This window comes from Sinocyclocheilus grahami, unplaced genomic scaffold (assembly GCF_001515645.1).
Source record: "Sinocyclocheilus grahami isolate Dianchi unplaced genomic scaffold, SAMN03320097.WGS_v1.1 scaffold110.1, whole genome shotgun sequence".
NCBI classification, from domain to species: Eukaryota; Metazoa; Chordata; class Actinopteri; order Cypriniformes; family Cyprinidae; genus Sinocyclocheilus; species Sinocyclocheilus grahami.
The window spans coordinates 2,030,631-2,045,731 of record NW_015505289.1 but is presented as its reverse complement, the minus strand read 5'-3'; the positions used below and the strand labels follow the sequence as shown (position 1 = coordinate 2,045,731).

The following is a 15,101-nucleotide window of genomic DNA, read 5'->3' as shown; positions in this document are numbered from 1 at the left end:
CTAGGGGAGTTGGAAAATGAGCCTATTTTCAAAAATTGAGGAGTGTTCCTTTAAGATGGTCTAGTTGGTTGCTAGGAAGTTCTGGCATACTGCTAGTGTGTTCTAGCTGCTTGCTTGTGGGTTCTGGCTGGTTACTAGACGTTCCTAGGCAGTTCTGTCTGATTGCTAGGTGTAGATAGTTGGTTACTTTGCGTTGTTAGTGTTGCTTCCTAAAGACGACTATGAAGTAGTTCCAATTTGTGGACCGCATTACAGTTGCATATCACTTCGCCAAATGCCCACTGAGTGGCAATCATGGCAACAGAACTTCAATAAACAGCTGAAAAAAGGTTAATTAACTCCGAAAAACATTCACTTTTAAAAGTAATAACTGTAAAAATAATTGTATTTAAAAGTAACTAAATAGACGAAAATATTATGTTAATATGTAGGCCTACTGAAGCGATTGAGAGAGAGACGGGGAAATATAAAGGGAAGCGCGCGCTCTCCCTCTCTCTCTCTCTCTCTCTCTCTCTCTCTCTCTCACACACACACACACACACACACACACACTTGTATCGCTCCAGACTGCTCGGGCTCTGACGGTCATCTCAGCGGTTCTGGGTGTCCAGGCTCTGATGATAACCATCGCCGGCGCTCAGTGCACCAACTGCATCAGTAAAGAGTCCATCAAAGCCAAAGTAGTCAACGTCGGAGGGGTGATATACATCATCGCAGGCTTGTTTGTGTTGGTGCCTCTGTGCTGGATGGCCAATAACATCATCTCAGACTTCTATGACCCTCAAGTGCCTTATGCAAAGAAGAGAGAAATTGGAGCTGCGCTCTACATCGGATGGGCAGCATCTGCCATGCTTCTGGTCGGAGGAGTGATTCTATGTTTCTCTCGTCCACATGATGAGAAAACCTTGTATCCTCTAAAATATATACCTCCACCTACAAAAAGCACATCAGTCAATGGGGACTATGATAAACGAAACTACGTGTGAGCCTCATTGTTCAACCATGGACTAGTATGTTAAAATTTATATGAAAACGTACTTTTAGGTGCTGTAAAAAAATTTTTAACGAGTGTGAGAAACTATTTTTTTAAGTACAAATATTGCATATTCATTAAAAGTGCGTGTCATTATGACAAAAAATAGTTTCAAATAGCTTTAGATGAAATATTGTCACACTGCAGTCAGCCTTGTACCAAACCTGGCAAACATTCAGATAATCAATTGACAGAATGTATAAACTTTGACTGTATGTATGTATAAACTATGTACGATTGTATTTTTCTGTCTTTAGCTTCTTTAACAGTATGTCATGGTAATAAACAATTAGATGTACACGGGTATTTCTGTCTTAGTTAATGATATTAGGGTCAGCTGCTCATTTGTTTGCATTTGATTTTAATCACTCTGGCTTAAGGGGGGGGAGATGGGAGGGTCTATATTTCTTGTATTTGTTCCGCTTTATGAGAGTGCACTAATTAGACACGCTCTGTGCTTCAATAAGACACTGAATAATGCCTATTGTTCTGCCTTTCTGCTGCAGCTTTACATGATCTCCTGATTGTACATAGTTGTATGAAACCTTTTTTTCAGTAAATCTGGGCATATTCAAAGTAATAAATAAAAAGTTTTTTGGTAATAATGTGTCCTGTTGCATAATTTTGATGGTGCATAAATGATGCACGTTTCTTATGCGTGAAGTGTACACTTTAATAATAAAAGAACTGTAGAAAAAGCAGTTTTGTTTTGGATTACTGATTTCTTTCTAAAATAAACCAACATTTCCTGCTTGTTTTTAGTTGAATTGAATAAATATACTAAACGGCTCCCTAAATTACTAATACATATTGACAATATACTTAAAAAACAAATATAAAGTATAATAATAAAAATGCATCGTTTTCCTTTTGTGAAATGTTTTGCTTTGAAAGGTGTGCCTTTGCAATCTTTTTCTAAATAATCTAATGCAACGACATAAATAATACATTTTTATTGTGTGTGTGTGCTTTTTGGGCAGGTTAAAGGAAGAATTCATCCAAAAATGAAAATTTGCTGAAAATTTACTCACCCTCAGGTCGCCCAATATGGTTCATCAGAACAGATTTGGAGGAATTTAGCATTACATCACTTGCTCACCAATGGCTCCTCTGCAGTGAATGGGTGCCGTCAGAATGAGAGTCCGAACAGCTGATAAAAACATCACAATAATCCACACCACTCCAGTCCATCAACATCTTGTGAAGTGAAAAGCTGCATGTTTAGCAGCAAATTTTCATTTTGGGGGGAATCATTCCTTTAACCTACACTGGTTACAATTTTTGTTTTATGCCTAAAATCATACCCATGTATGATCTTAGGCATGGTTAAAGCAAGGACAACAAAAGTCAGAGTCGTGACCTTTATCCTCATCGGCATCATTTCAGGTCTCCGAAATACTGGAACTTTGACCCAGTTCTGAGTCCTGCGGAAAAAGCTCACACAGTCTATAATGACAGAAACGGCACACAAGAAATGATGGCACCTCTTCTCCCCTGATGTGGCCGATAGATTAGAGACCAGCAGCAGGTGGGACTGAAGCCAAATCTGGTCACAAACTCAGGAAGAACATGCACTAACAAATGCATTAAACAGTGATTATTTAAGTTAAATAAAGTTATTATTTTAATTTTAGGACCATATGCATAAAATGTTTTCCCCTAAACCTGTAAACATATTGAAAAATATGATATTGATAGAATATGATAATTATGTAAAATGAATAAGAAATATTTTATAATCTGCTCTTTTTCTAGGTCACTAATCAAACTAATCATTTACACATTTGTATGCTGTTCATGCATTTTTTATTAAATTAGACAAAACAGAAGCATTTTCACTCGTGATCTCAAGACAGTTGGAGCCCACTTAAAATTGTTCATAATTTCAGCAGTGCATTATTTAAGTTTGCATCATACTCTCTCAAAAGAAAAAAACGGAACCTGTACCAGTGCATGCAAGCAGTTTAAAAATCCTTAAATTGTGTTCCATGAACAATTTTCCTCTAACCAAGATTAAAACCTAATTATATCATCAGAACATTTGCTGCAGAGGAATCTTAGAATTACAATAAGCTGTTACAATAAAACAACTTTAAATAAATCATAATCTTACAACTTGATATCATTATTCATTTTAAAATGCATAACAAATACATACAATTCATTATGTACAATCAGATATGCATTTAAATTCCCAGTGAAAATTAGTCCTTACAGTCAAGCGCCCTCTTATGATACAAAGGCAAACGATCCAGACTATCTACTGCACTCCTGTGGCACAAATGAGAAAATGCACTTCAAACAGTCTTGTGTCACTCAATCTCTGAGAGAGGACCATTAATACATCTTCAGTGGCCAGTCACAGTATCACAGTCCTGAGATCTGTGACCGACCCGATCAGTGTCGTAACCGAGCGAGTTGACATGAACATCAGCTCTCCTACTGTTGATATTCTTTGAGAATCTTGTTGGCGATGACTAATCTCTGGATCTCGCTGGTGCCTTCATAGATCTCTGTGATTCGGGCGTCACGGTAGTGTCTCTCAGCAGGCATGTCTGTGACGTAACCCATACCGCCCAGCACCTGGATGGCCTTCACATTTCAACAAAATACTCATGTTAGTGCATCTACAGAATGATGGGTTTCTTGTTTTAGAAATAAAAGATCTACTATTAAAAACATTGGATGATTACCTGGTGAGAGACAAACGTAGCAGCCTCAGATGCACCCAGTTTAGCCATAGCAGCTTCCTGCAGAACAAACAGACACACACACATACATCTAGAGTTTGAGCAGGGACTACTTAGAGATGCATATTAAGTTGCTAAGGTGTGTTTCCATTGCACCACTAACCACAAGTATAAATAAACCATTAGCACATTTACCATAAACTTAACAATAGTTAAGTATGAGAAAACAGACTAACCTTAGTGAAAGGTTTCTTTGCGTCCCTCAGCATTGCAGCTCTCCAGGTGAGAAGTCGAGCGCTCTCTATGGCCAAGGCCATGTCTGCTAGTTTAAACTGAAAGAGACATTTATAGAGAAACGTCAGCAGCTGAATCATGAAAGATGAAAACACTAAACCTTTCCACTTTCCCTCTGAATGTCACACAGGGAGAGTTATAGTGAGTTATAGTCAGTGTATCACCTGTATCGCCTGCAGTTTCCCAATCGGAGCGCCGAAAGCTGTTCTTTTATGAGCGTAATCAGCTGCACAGTCCAGCGCTGCCTGAGCGATACCAAGAGCCTGTGCTGCGATACCAAGCCGCCCGCTGTCCAGAGTTTGCTGTTAGACGTAAAACAACTGCGTTAGATCACATGTAAACAAAGTAAATAAAATGCAAATGGGAAAGAGCTTTAGTTTTATAACTTGACTGAAATGCAATGTTTTTATTTACACTGACATGAGAAAAGCATGTTAAAGGTGCAGAGTAATATTGATTCCTCCTCCTCAGACTCGACACTCAAGCGGGTTGCCAGATTGAGGACACGCAAAAAGAACGAGTGCAATTGACAATAAAACGTGACGAGCCTTTCTGTGTAAGTTGATTAGTTGATTTATCCGCATTTTAATATGCCTCTGGTCACAGAGGTTTTTAGATGGACGCCAAAGCTTTTTAAGTCAGGTAGAATCTGTGATCTCTGACCAAGTTCATTTGCTGGCTTCTATGGCTGCAATACGCTGTGTTTTCCGCCAACTGGCAACAAGGGGTGCCGAAATACTCTTGGGTAAACTGACAGTGGGCGGAATCACACAGACCAAAACAAAAACAGGCATTCTGACACAAAATGCACATTTCAAATTAGAATAACTGGCTGAAGAAGCATGTGAACATGTTTCCTAAATATCTGCAAACATATTATGCTATTTTTATGCTTTAGTACAGAAGTACAGTCACAAAATAACATACAGCTCCTTTAAAATCATACCATTGCAATCTTAAAGCCCATTCCTCGGTCTCCCAGCATGTTGCCGAGTGGGATGCGGCAGTCTTCCAGAATAATATTGGCAGTCGATGAAGCTCGAATTCCCAGTTTGTCTTCTTTCTTCCCTAAAGACAACCCCGGATGAGGCATCGGCACTAGGAATGCACTAATTCCCTGATTTTTTAATAAAATAATATATCAAATAAATAATTGTATAATGTATTTCTTATTTGAAAATTCCATATTCGCTCTGTGAATACATAAAATCAAATCAAATAATTTCAGCTCTTCAAATTTTATGAAATAAAAAAATATCAATAATTAATCTTTTTCAAATCAGTTGATTCACCACACATTGAACCTTGTGTTTTAGGCTTTTGTCTGTTGTGGCAAAAACGACGGTGGCGGAAGCGTCCCAGCAGTTGGTTATCCAGGCTTTGGTTCCGTTCAGAACCCACTCATCTCCCTCCTGGTGTGCCAATGTTGATGCAGCACCTGCATCGCTGCCGTTTCCTTTATAGCAAAAATATTTCATATTTCATATCATACAAAGATGAAAGCAAGCTCTCATTGATGTTAGTGTAAACATGGCAACTCTATGGATCTAGTGATATACGAAATCATTTCAATATAAGGCTCCACAATTAATGGTTGTGTGAAGGAGTATAACCATCCACCTGTGTTTAGAAAGCAGACAGAGCTCTTGAAAAAATGCAGCTTTGTTTACCTGGCTCACTCAGAGCGAAACAGCCCACTTTCTCCCCCGTGGTGAAGGGCGTAATCCACTGCTTTTTCTGTTCTTCTGTGCCAAACTTCAGAATTGGTCCCAGGTACAGCGACTAAAACACAGCAATCCGGTCACATGCAGAAGTAAACCTAAAAGCTAAATGATAATGAAGGACCGTTCACGTCTGCTGCAGGATAGGTTTGATAATTAGAGCTTTGTTCAGTTTAGTAACCCTACAAGTACGAGCAATAGTGATTCTATATAATAGTGACTATATATGAGGAAAAATTAGTAACAATATAATATTATATTTATAAATATTTATTTATTTATATAATTGTTTTATTAATAAAATTAATACATTTGTTTTATTAATAATCTATAAATACATCATTATATATATATACATACAGTATATACAATTTATATATAATATGCTGTATTTATATAGGTGTTTTAGGTACCGATATATTTTTCAAAATATATTTTGAATTTATGCAAAACATATTTTAAGATTGGAATTGTCAGCAATATATTTTTGGAAATTTTTTCGAAATATTTAAAATAAATCTGAAAATATATTTTTTGCTATTAATTGCATGAGTTCTTTAGGCATTGCATGAGTTCATTGTTTAACCATATACTTAAATACAGACAGTTTTAAATGCGCTCTTAGGGTGTGTTCACACTTGTCATGTTTGGTTAGATTAAAACGAACCCTGGTGCGATTGATCTGTTAGTGCAGTTCATTTGAGTAAGTGTGAACGCTGCCATCCTAACCCTGGTGTGCACCAAACAAGCATTTGTTCGAACCGCACCAGAGTTCGTTTGGAACCGGACCGAGACCCATCTTTAGCGTCCTTGGTCCGGTTCCAAACGAACTCTGGTGTGGTTCGAATGAAATATGAACGCAACACGGACCAAACACTTCTAAACGAACCAAAAACAGGAAGTAATGACAAGATGCGACGCTATGCGACATGATTTGATGACGTGGAATGAGCGGTGTATCCAAAACAAAATGAGCAGAGGGCAAACGTGGAGCAATGAGGAGGTATAAAGTGCTTTTTATGAGCTCTTCGTGAGTTCGTGGGTACTTTGATGTCATTCACTGATCGGTCTGCTCAGCGCCGCTTTAAAAGGATAGTTCTCCCAAAATTTAAAATTTTATGTTTATCTGCTTACCCCAGGGCATCCAAGATGTAGGTGACTTTGTTCCTTCAGTAGAACACAAACAAAGATTTTTAACTCAAACCGTTGCAGTCTGTCAGTTAGGGCTGGGCAAAAAATCGAATGCGATTTTCATGCGAATCTCGTCAGTAAAGCCGCTTCTGGTGATTAGTAGTAAATCATGTGGACCAAAAGGGGCTTTACTGACGAGATGCGCATGAAAATCGCATTCGAGTTTCTTGCACAGCCCTAGTGTCAGTCATATAATGTAAGTGGATGGAAATCACGGCTTTGAGAGTAAAAAAAAACATACACAAACAAAACCAAATTAAACCCTGCGGCTCGTGACGATACATTGATGTGTAAAGACACGAAATGATTGTTCTGTGCAAGAAACTGATCAGGGCTGCGTTCAGCCCCGACAAAAACAGTGCAAAACGTTTTTTTTAAACGGAAACGGTGGTGCGTTGAACACCCTGTTCTGATGACGCAAGAGTTGCAGCTATGGCAGCTGAGAAGGCCATTCTTTGTGTTCTTTTTAAAGAATTTTCGGAGCCTGATGAAATCGGTATAAATACGTGTTTAATACTACAAAATACGCTCGATGGTACAGTCACTGCCCTTGCCCGCCAGAATAAAAGAGAACATCCCAATCAAATGAAGGGATTTGTGGAAACTGTGGTTCCTAATTATTGTGATCCAATATTTGCCTCGCAAAGAGAAAGGAAAACTTGAAATCGCATCATATGACCCCTTTAAAGAAGTTCCAGATCTATACTTGTGCCCTTATTATTTCAATTGTTTTGCCTTTAATGTAAATAAACGTGCAAACAATATACTTGCTCTTGTGAATTTATTTGGATGTTAATTACATTGTGCCAGCTGTCTCTTTAATACCACGTGGTTTACATACATGTTGCTGCTGATTGGGCTGACATGTTTGACACACCTACCAAACAAGAGAAAACGCATCTCAAACCCCGTTGCACACCGTTTCCAGGAAGCATGACGTTCAAACCGTAAACCGTAGCAAAACGGTGCACACCGGTTTCAGCTTGAACTTGCCCCAGTATTTATATCGTTTTTTACCTCTGATTTTCACCGCAATGTCCGAACTGTCCTGAGCGCATTCTTCTCAACAGCCGGCGCCTGACTGTCGTCTTCTTCTTCCTCTTGCTTTACGGCGGCTCGCAGACTTATAAGTGCCACCTATCTCTCAAATGGACCATTGACACTCTATCTACAATCTCAATTAGGAGTGTCAATGGTCCATTTGTCCATTTGTCAATTAGGAGTGTCAATGGTCCACTTGAGAGATAGGTGCCGGTAATGCACTTATAAGTCTGCGATCTGCCGTAAAGCAAGAAGAAGAAGACGTGAACACACTCAGGACAGTTTGGACATTGCAGTGCATCAGAGGTAAAAAAGCGATATAAATACTGTTCAGTTTCTTGCACAGACAGATCGTTTCGTGTCTTTACACATCAATGTATCGTCATGAGCCGCAGGGTTTAATTTGGTTTTGTTTGTGTATGTTTTTTTTAACTTTCAAAGTCGTGATTCCTATTAACTTACATTATATGACTGACAGACAGCAACGGTTGGAGTTAAAAATCTTTGTTTGTGTTCTACTGAAGAAACACAATCACCTACATCTTGGATGCCCAGGGGGTAAGCAGATAAACATCACATTTTTTATTTTTGGGTGAACTATCCCTTTAAGTTGAACACAGCTTTTGTTTGGGTTATTCGGTGTGTTCCGTCACGAAATATACGTCATTCAACCCGACCAATCAGGTTGTGAACGTATCACTATGCCTTTAGGTTTGGTATCTTTAGGTTCGCTGTCAAAAATGCCAGTGTGAATGCTCAGCGGACCAGGACCAAATGTATCGTTTTCTTTTTTGGTCCAGACCAAATGAACCGAACTACAAGTGTGAACGCACCCTTAAACAGGTTCAGCAGAATTCAGTCAATCACAGAATAAAAGGCGACTCACATTATTCACACTGACGATGACTCCGGTCGATGCACATCCTCTGCTGAGCTCTTCCACGGCGAGACAGTACGCAAGATAATCCATCCCAGCTCCACCCAGACTCTCTGGTACCTCTACAGCCATGACACCCATCGCTCCCAGTTCTTGTACCTACAATCAACCACAAACATCCTCATATGCTCTAATCAAAGGACAGAGACTACTGTGGAGCTCCATGGCTGAGGGTCCTTGTACCTGCTTGGCTGGGAACTTGTGATCTTTGTCCAGCTGGGCAGCGATTGGCGCAAGCTCCTTTTGAGCATAATCCCTACATGTCTGCCTCATCATCTGGTGCAACTCTGGCAGCTCCGCAAGCTGGCTCAAACAGCGAATGCCATGCCCTACCGCCATGCCCAGAGCTGATAAATACAGAAAAGAAGATGATATTAGCATGTATACTGTATATATTTACCAAATGAATAATGATTAAACAAAACTGCAAAATAAATGTGATTCAGCAAAAATAAGTTAATGATAAAGCAGGACAACTGCATAAATTGCAACACTAAATCAAAATCTAATCAGTAAAAAATATTTGAATATTACAGTATTTACATCAGAAAATCAGGAAAATACCATGGCCCATCTACAAAAAAACGATATATATATATATAAACACATGCATGTATATATTTAAAAAAAAAATGTTTTGTTTACATATTAAATATATTTATATATAATATTAAATATAAGAATATGAATATATTAATGTATAAACGTGTATTTTCAAAATATATACTGTGTGTGTATTTATATATACATAAAAAAATATACACAGTACACATACATATATACAGCAGGTTGACTGTTCACCCTGAATGACATTTGTTTTGAATGTAACAGTCAGCTGTCAGGGTAAAGATTAACTCCACATATGACAATAAACCATCCAAAACAACACGAACACAGCAAACTAGCATTGCATATGTAGTTGAACGTGGTCATGCATAATCATGGAGAATCCTTTTCAAGTGAATTTTAATAAGCTAAGTAGGTGATTTTTTTTAAAATTCCATTCATTGACCAGTTTATTAATGGTGTTAACTTCAGACCTAACCGAAACAGCGTCATATAAAGGAAAGGATTATGTTCTACGTTAATATTTCTTCAATTACCAATAGTAATTTAGACAGTCGTACAAATGTTTGTGCACTTTATGTGCTTAGAATCACTCTGCATTGGTCTTTTGAATAAACTAGCTGCAAATGCATCCAGCGGCATATTTCATGCACACAGAGTCGCTCACGAGCTGCGAGTGGCACTGGTGTAAACATACAGTAATAACCAGTTCCACTGACCTCTCTGTGCTTTGAAAAGCGCCGCCATCTTGGCTCTGATGTAACTGCTTTAAGCAAACAGGAAGTGACCGGTCGGATCATGTGATCATGACGTAACGCTGACGTTTTGTTTTATTAGATTTTTTTTGTTTGTTTAAAATGAAATATACATTTGAATTTTGTATTATTAAATTGATGTATATTAAAAAAAATATCTAAGTAAATCAGACAATTCGCTCTATTATGATAAATAAATGAAATAGTACAAGATACATTTCGATACAGAATACTAATGCATAATCTGATCAGTAGTTGTTTTACAGACATTAGTTTAAGTCATTTTTTGTTTAAATTAAATGAACTTTACATTATATTAATTTAAATTAAAGTTTGTTACTATAACAATATAACGAGAAAATAAGTCGTTATAATGAGTTTGTTACTATAACAACAGTAGATCAAACAATCATTGTAAAAAAAATAAAAAAACTTTGTCGATATATAATATTTATATAATATCTAAAATATTTATAAAAGTTTACAATGTAATGTTTTAAAGATTTATATTTAAATACTATATTTAAAACATATAATTAACCCTATATAATACATGTTATGTTCAAATGATGGAATATTTTAGAGATTTTGAGATGAATAAAAAAATAGCTCTATTATTATTATTATTTTATTATTAATTAAAATATATTTTGAATATTAACACTTTCCCTGGAAAATGCAGGGATTTTTTTATCTTAGTGAATTGTGTATTTGTATTGTGTATTTGGTTATTTAAGTCCTTTAATGTTACAGATTAGCGCTAATAATAAATTAAGGAAAGAATAACAAGAGAAGTCAGCTTTTTTGTTTTTCCAAAATATGTTTATTATTGGCATCATAAAAAGTCAGTTAGATGTCCGGGACAATTTAAATGAATCTATTCTGGGGAGGGTGGAAGAGTCAGAGAAAAGGGGGAGGTACGGGGATAAAAAGCACCATGAGAAGGCTAGTCGTTATGCTACAGGACCGCAGCGGGGTGAGTTCACTGTTTTGCGGCGGTCAGATTGAAGCAGCCGTGCTTGTGGAACTGCATGTCCCTCACACGGCGCATGGACTGAATCTGAGGCTGGAAGGCGCAAAACTCGTTGTAGTGTCTGTAGTCGCCGCACTCAAACAGATACTGGTAGCCTCTGTAGCCGGGGTACTGGTATCCCACCCAACTTCCAAAAGAGGAACAGAGTGTGTAAAACATGGGATAGCATTGCTGTTAGCTGTTAGTTGAGGTTTTGATTTGGTACTCACGCTCCACCGGGGACCCTCACGCTGCCCACTCGGTCGCAGAAGCCATGCGCCCACAGGGTTGGCACGTCATCTTCCTGGATCTCCATCTTGTTGCCCTGGAAGTCACACAGCTCGTACAGGCAGATCTTGTGCTCCATGGGGTCCTGTACACATTTGGACCAATTAGCAACGTGCATTTGAATTCAATAAGGAGAAGTTGCGACGCCCTCCCAAGTGTCCTACCATGCGGATGGGTCTGAAGGACATGAGACAATCACTGCGGTAGCTGTTTGACCAGGTGTCCCAGCGAGGATACTCGCCCTTCTCCAGGATGAACATCTCGCCACGGAAGTTAGTCTGCTCGAAGGCAACAAAGCTGAAGACATGGACAGCAGGGAGAGATGTGTACCAGACAGTGGATTGCAACACGTGGACGAGAGAAAAAAAGAGGGATGGAGGGATGACAGCATGAGTATGGAGGGAAAAGGATGGTTCCAACAAGTTCAGATTTAGCTCAGAGTTATTATAGTTAAGTAACACTAAAACTGAAACCGTGAAAATACATTCTCGGCACTTGAAATAAAATAAACGTTAACTGAAATAAATAAAATATTTAGAAAAATATCAGTTTCATTTAGCAACTTTATGTACATAAAGTTAAAAAATATAACTAAAACTAAAACGGAAATAAAAATGAGTAAAAAACTATATAGACATATAAAAAATTCTAATAAAAATGACAAAAACACTAAACAAAATTACTAAAACTGTAACAGAAAAAATGTAATTCAATAAAAAAAATCTAATTCAATATTCTAATAAAAACTAATATTATCTCAATGATTTAGCTACAGCCTCTATGTTTTTCCCATCCACATTAGATAATATCCACTGGTCGGTGACTTACGGGCCGCACTCAACAATGATACTGCGGACTCTGTCCATTCCGCGTTCACAAACGTTCATGCACTCATTCTGGACCTCCATCATCCTGCCCTGAAAGTTCTCCTGGTCGAACAGGAAGATCTGCAAGAGAAGAAGTAGTAGACCATGACCGGCTTTCCTACTTGCTTTCTTAATTTCACAATTTAGCTGGTCTTTGTGGATACTCTTAGAAATAAAAGTTCCAAAAGGACCATTTTGGGTTCCCCAAAGAACCTTCTTAAAACCATTTATTTTCTTAGTGTGAACAAATTTTACAAATCTAAAGATTTTTTTTTCATTATAAAGAACCTTTAGTGCAATGGAAAGTTTCCATGGATGTTTAATAAAGATCTTCATGGAACCAAAGAAGCCAATAAAGGACTTGTATTTTTTCAGATCTTTTTAGTTCTCCAAAGAACCTTTCAGTGAACAGTTCTTAAAATAATTTTTTTTCTTGGTGTGAAGAACATTCTAACAATCTAAAGAATCTTTTTCCACTATAAAGAATTTCCAATAAAGAACCTTTACTTTTAAGAGTGTAGTTTTCATGCTAATTACAATGTCTGTAGGTAGTTTTGTTTGCCAAAATCCGATCATTAAAACCAGTTGAAAGCAGGTACTTACTTTGTAGTTACCCATGAATCCGGGGTCTCCGGTCTTGGAAGCCTTGCTGGTGGCGGCAGGGGCGGGAGCTCCCTTGTCCTTGGCATCAGCGCCCTGGCTGGTGGCGGACTTGGCGGTCTGAGACATGATGAAGGGGATCAAGAACGTCTGTGAGAAAAGAGCAAAGGGTGGGAAAATGTCATGAGGCTTGGTGCGTATAATCCAAAATGTCCGTATGGGACTGGTGTTGTGGGACAGGGGTAGAATGTTAGGGATGGCAGGGTTTGGGCTTCACATTTAAAAATGATTCCAGTCTCTGAAAAACCAGTGAATCCAGGGCAATTCCCTACTACATCCGTGAGATTGTGAAGGGGCTCAGCTTTTGCTGTATCCGTTTTACCTGGGCTCTTACCTGCTTGAGTACAGCTGTGCTGGGTTGGCTGGCTCGTGCTGGCCCCCTCTGACCAGTGCTGTAACTTTTATACCCTGGCAAGGGGAGTACAGAGGCGCCCGGCGTACAATAGAAACATGCCGTCATCAGACTTTGCCTGTGCCAAAGCGCAGGGTCATCGCATAGCCCAGAAGGCTCTCCCCGCAGCGCCCGTAAGCATTTTACTGTCAATGGAAAGCCCTGACAATGGCACTTTCCCCTCTTAGCCGGCGCTCTATGCTATAGGCTACATATGGACGAGAGGTACGCATGCAGGTCAGAGGTTACGTGATCCTAATCCACTCTACTCTGCTCTCTGACTTTGCCTGAGTTTCACAAGAAATACACACTGATGTTTGCACTGAGTTACACTCAAATGCATTACAATAATCAAATTAATTTATGTTTTTAAATTTTATTTTTAATCTATTTGAACATTTTAAATATATATTTTCGATATATATATTGGTAATATTTTTGTTTAATTCATTATAATTATAATAATAATAATAGCTATTATTATTATTATTATTATGGCTAAATACTAGAGAGCGTGTAATGTTTATATTTGAATCTGTATTTTTAATATATAATGCATTATTATTATTATTATTATTATTGCTACATAATGTTGGCCATAAGAATCCATATCTTATGTGCTTGTGTCGTAGTATGTGTGATAGCAGATGCAGAATGAGCTTGTTATGCAACAGAAGGATCCCACATGGAGTTGCACAGGAGCTCTTTGAACATGTGGCATGAGATATATGGCTACAATCTTCTCAAATGAATGCTGCAATAGCCCTGTAATAACTGCAATGTTTCTTTTGAGAGCCTCTCCTTACTGACTCACTGAATGATTAGCAATAACCTTTGAAAGCAGAATGATAAATAAAGAGCAGCCTGCGAACATGCTTTAGCTTTATAGAAGCATTTTATGTTTGATATGTGCTATGAATGAAATGTATTATTATTACTACAGTTGTTTTATCGCAGTCAATTATAATAATAATTATTATAATTTTCATTTTAGATTACATTCTTGCAATGTTTATGAAGGCCAGAATTCTGTATTTATTGATTAAAACATAAAATAATCTGGAGTGGTTAAAAAAATGTCTGTCAGGGTTTCCCTTGGAAATGGCAGTTAAATAAATAAAAAAGAACTATGTAAGTAAATAAGTGAATAATGTCCATTTAAATGTAAAATATAGCAATAGCATATAATACCATTGAAATGTTTGGGCTCAATAAGATGTTTATTTTAAAGAAATTAATGCTTTTATTTAGCAGGAACATATGACATTTATCAAAAGTGGCAGTAAAGACATTAATGTTACAAAAGAGTTCTATTTTAAAATAAATGCTGTTTCCAAAAACATGTTAAGCAGCACAGCAGTTTTCAATATTATCACAATAATAAGAAATGTCTCTTGAGCAGCAAATCAACATATTAGAATGATTTCTGAAGGATCATGTGACACTGAAGACTGGAGTAATGATGCTGAAAATTTAGCTTTACATCACAGGAATAAATTACATTTTCAAATATATTCAAATAAACAATTTTGAGAGATTAACAGGATTTAAACTTCAAGTAATTAAAGCAGCACTATGTAACTTTTGGTGCTCTAGCGGTTAATAAACAGAAAGTCTCAGGTTACTTATGTAACCATGGTTCCCTGAGTAGGGAA

At 37.6% G+C, this 15,101-nt stretch overlaps 3 protein-coding genes across 3 annotated transcripts; 1 reads left to right on the top strand and 2 right to left on the bottom strand.

Moving 5' to 3' along the window:
- Positions 1–566: 566 nt before the first annotated feature.
- On the top strand, positions 567–1,624 carry LOC107589030 (claudin-5-like). The gene has a single exon (XM_016277325.1). It carries the CDS (start codon positions 618–620, stop codon positions 984–986), a length of 369 nt encoding a protein of 122 aa, XP_016132811.1. The 5' UTR covers positions 567–617; the 3' UTR covers positions 987–1,624.
- A 1,208-nt stretch (positions 1,625–2,832) lies between these two features.
- On the bottom strand, positions 2,833–10,258 carry LOC107589029 (short-chain specific acyl-CoA dehydrogenase, mitochondrial-like). Its single transcript, XM_016277324.1, has 10 exons — positions 10,194–10,258; positions 9,091–9,254; positions 8,857–9,006; positions 5,688–5,799; positions 5,322–5,473; positions 4,964–5,134; positions 4,182–4,319; positions 3,960–4,055; positions 3,727–3,783; positions 2,833–3,625 (listed from the first exon to the last, which is right to left on the bottom strand). Exons 1-10 carry the CDS (start codon positions 10,219–10,221, stop codon positions 3,473–3,475), a joined length of 1,221 nt encoding a protein of 406 aa, XP_016132810.1. The 5' UTR covers positions 10,222–10,258; the 3' UTR covers positions 2,833–3,472.
- Positions 10,259–11,029: 771 nt separating this feature from the next.
- On the bottom strand, positions 11,030–13,538 carry LOC107588965 (beta-crystallin B1-like). The gene is made up of 6 exons (XM_016277249.1): positions 13,390–13,538; positions 12,999–13,145; positions 12,358–12,476; positions 11,694–11,826; positions 11,472–11,614; positions 11,030–11,389 (listed from the first exon to the last, which is right to left on the bottom strand). The coding sequence occupies exons 1-6, from the start codon at positions 13,513–13,515 to the stop codon at positions 11,212–11,214; spliced, it is 846 nt and encodes a 281-aa protein (XP_016132735.1). The 5' UTR covers positions 13,516–13,538; the 3' UTR covers positions 11,030–11,211.
- Positions 13,539–15,101: the final 1,563 nt, after the last annotated feature.

Bases quoted from the DNA above. Each gene is read 5' to 3' on its own strand.
- LOC107588965 (XM_016277249.1), bottom strand. From the start codon at position 13,515: ATGACGGCATGTTTCTATTGTACGCCGGGCGCCTCTGTACTCCCCTTG. The intron at 13,146-13,389 runs GTAAGAGCCCAG...CTTTTCTCACAG, and splicing joins GCACAGCTGTACTCAAGCAG to ACGTTCTTGATCCCCTTCAT. The intron at 11,615-11,693 runs GTAGGACACTTG...AAATGTGTACAG, and splicing joins CCTTCAGACCCATCCGCATG to GACCCCATGGAGCACAAGAT.
- LOC107589029 (XM_016277324.1), bottom strand. From the start codon at position 10,221: ATGGCGGCGCTTTTCAAAGCACAGAGAG. The intron at 9,255-10,193 runs GTCAGTGGAACT...TGTATTTATCAG, and splicing joins GCTTTTCAAAGCACAGAGAG to CTCTGGGCATGGCGGTAGGG. The intron at 5,800-8,856 runs GTGAGTCGCCTT...GCTGTGTTTTAG, and splicing joins TCATCGTCAGTGTGAATAAT to TCGCTGTACCTGGGACCAAT.
- LOC107589030 (XM_016277325.1), top strand. From the start codon at position 618: ATGATAACCATCGCCGGCGCTCAGTGCACCAACTGCATCAGTAAAGAG.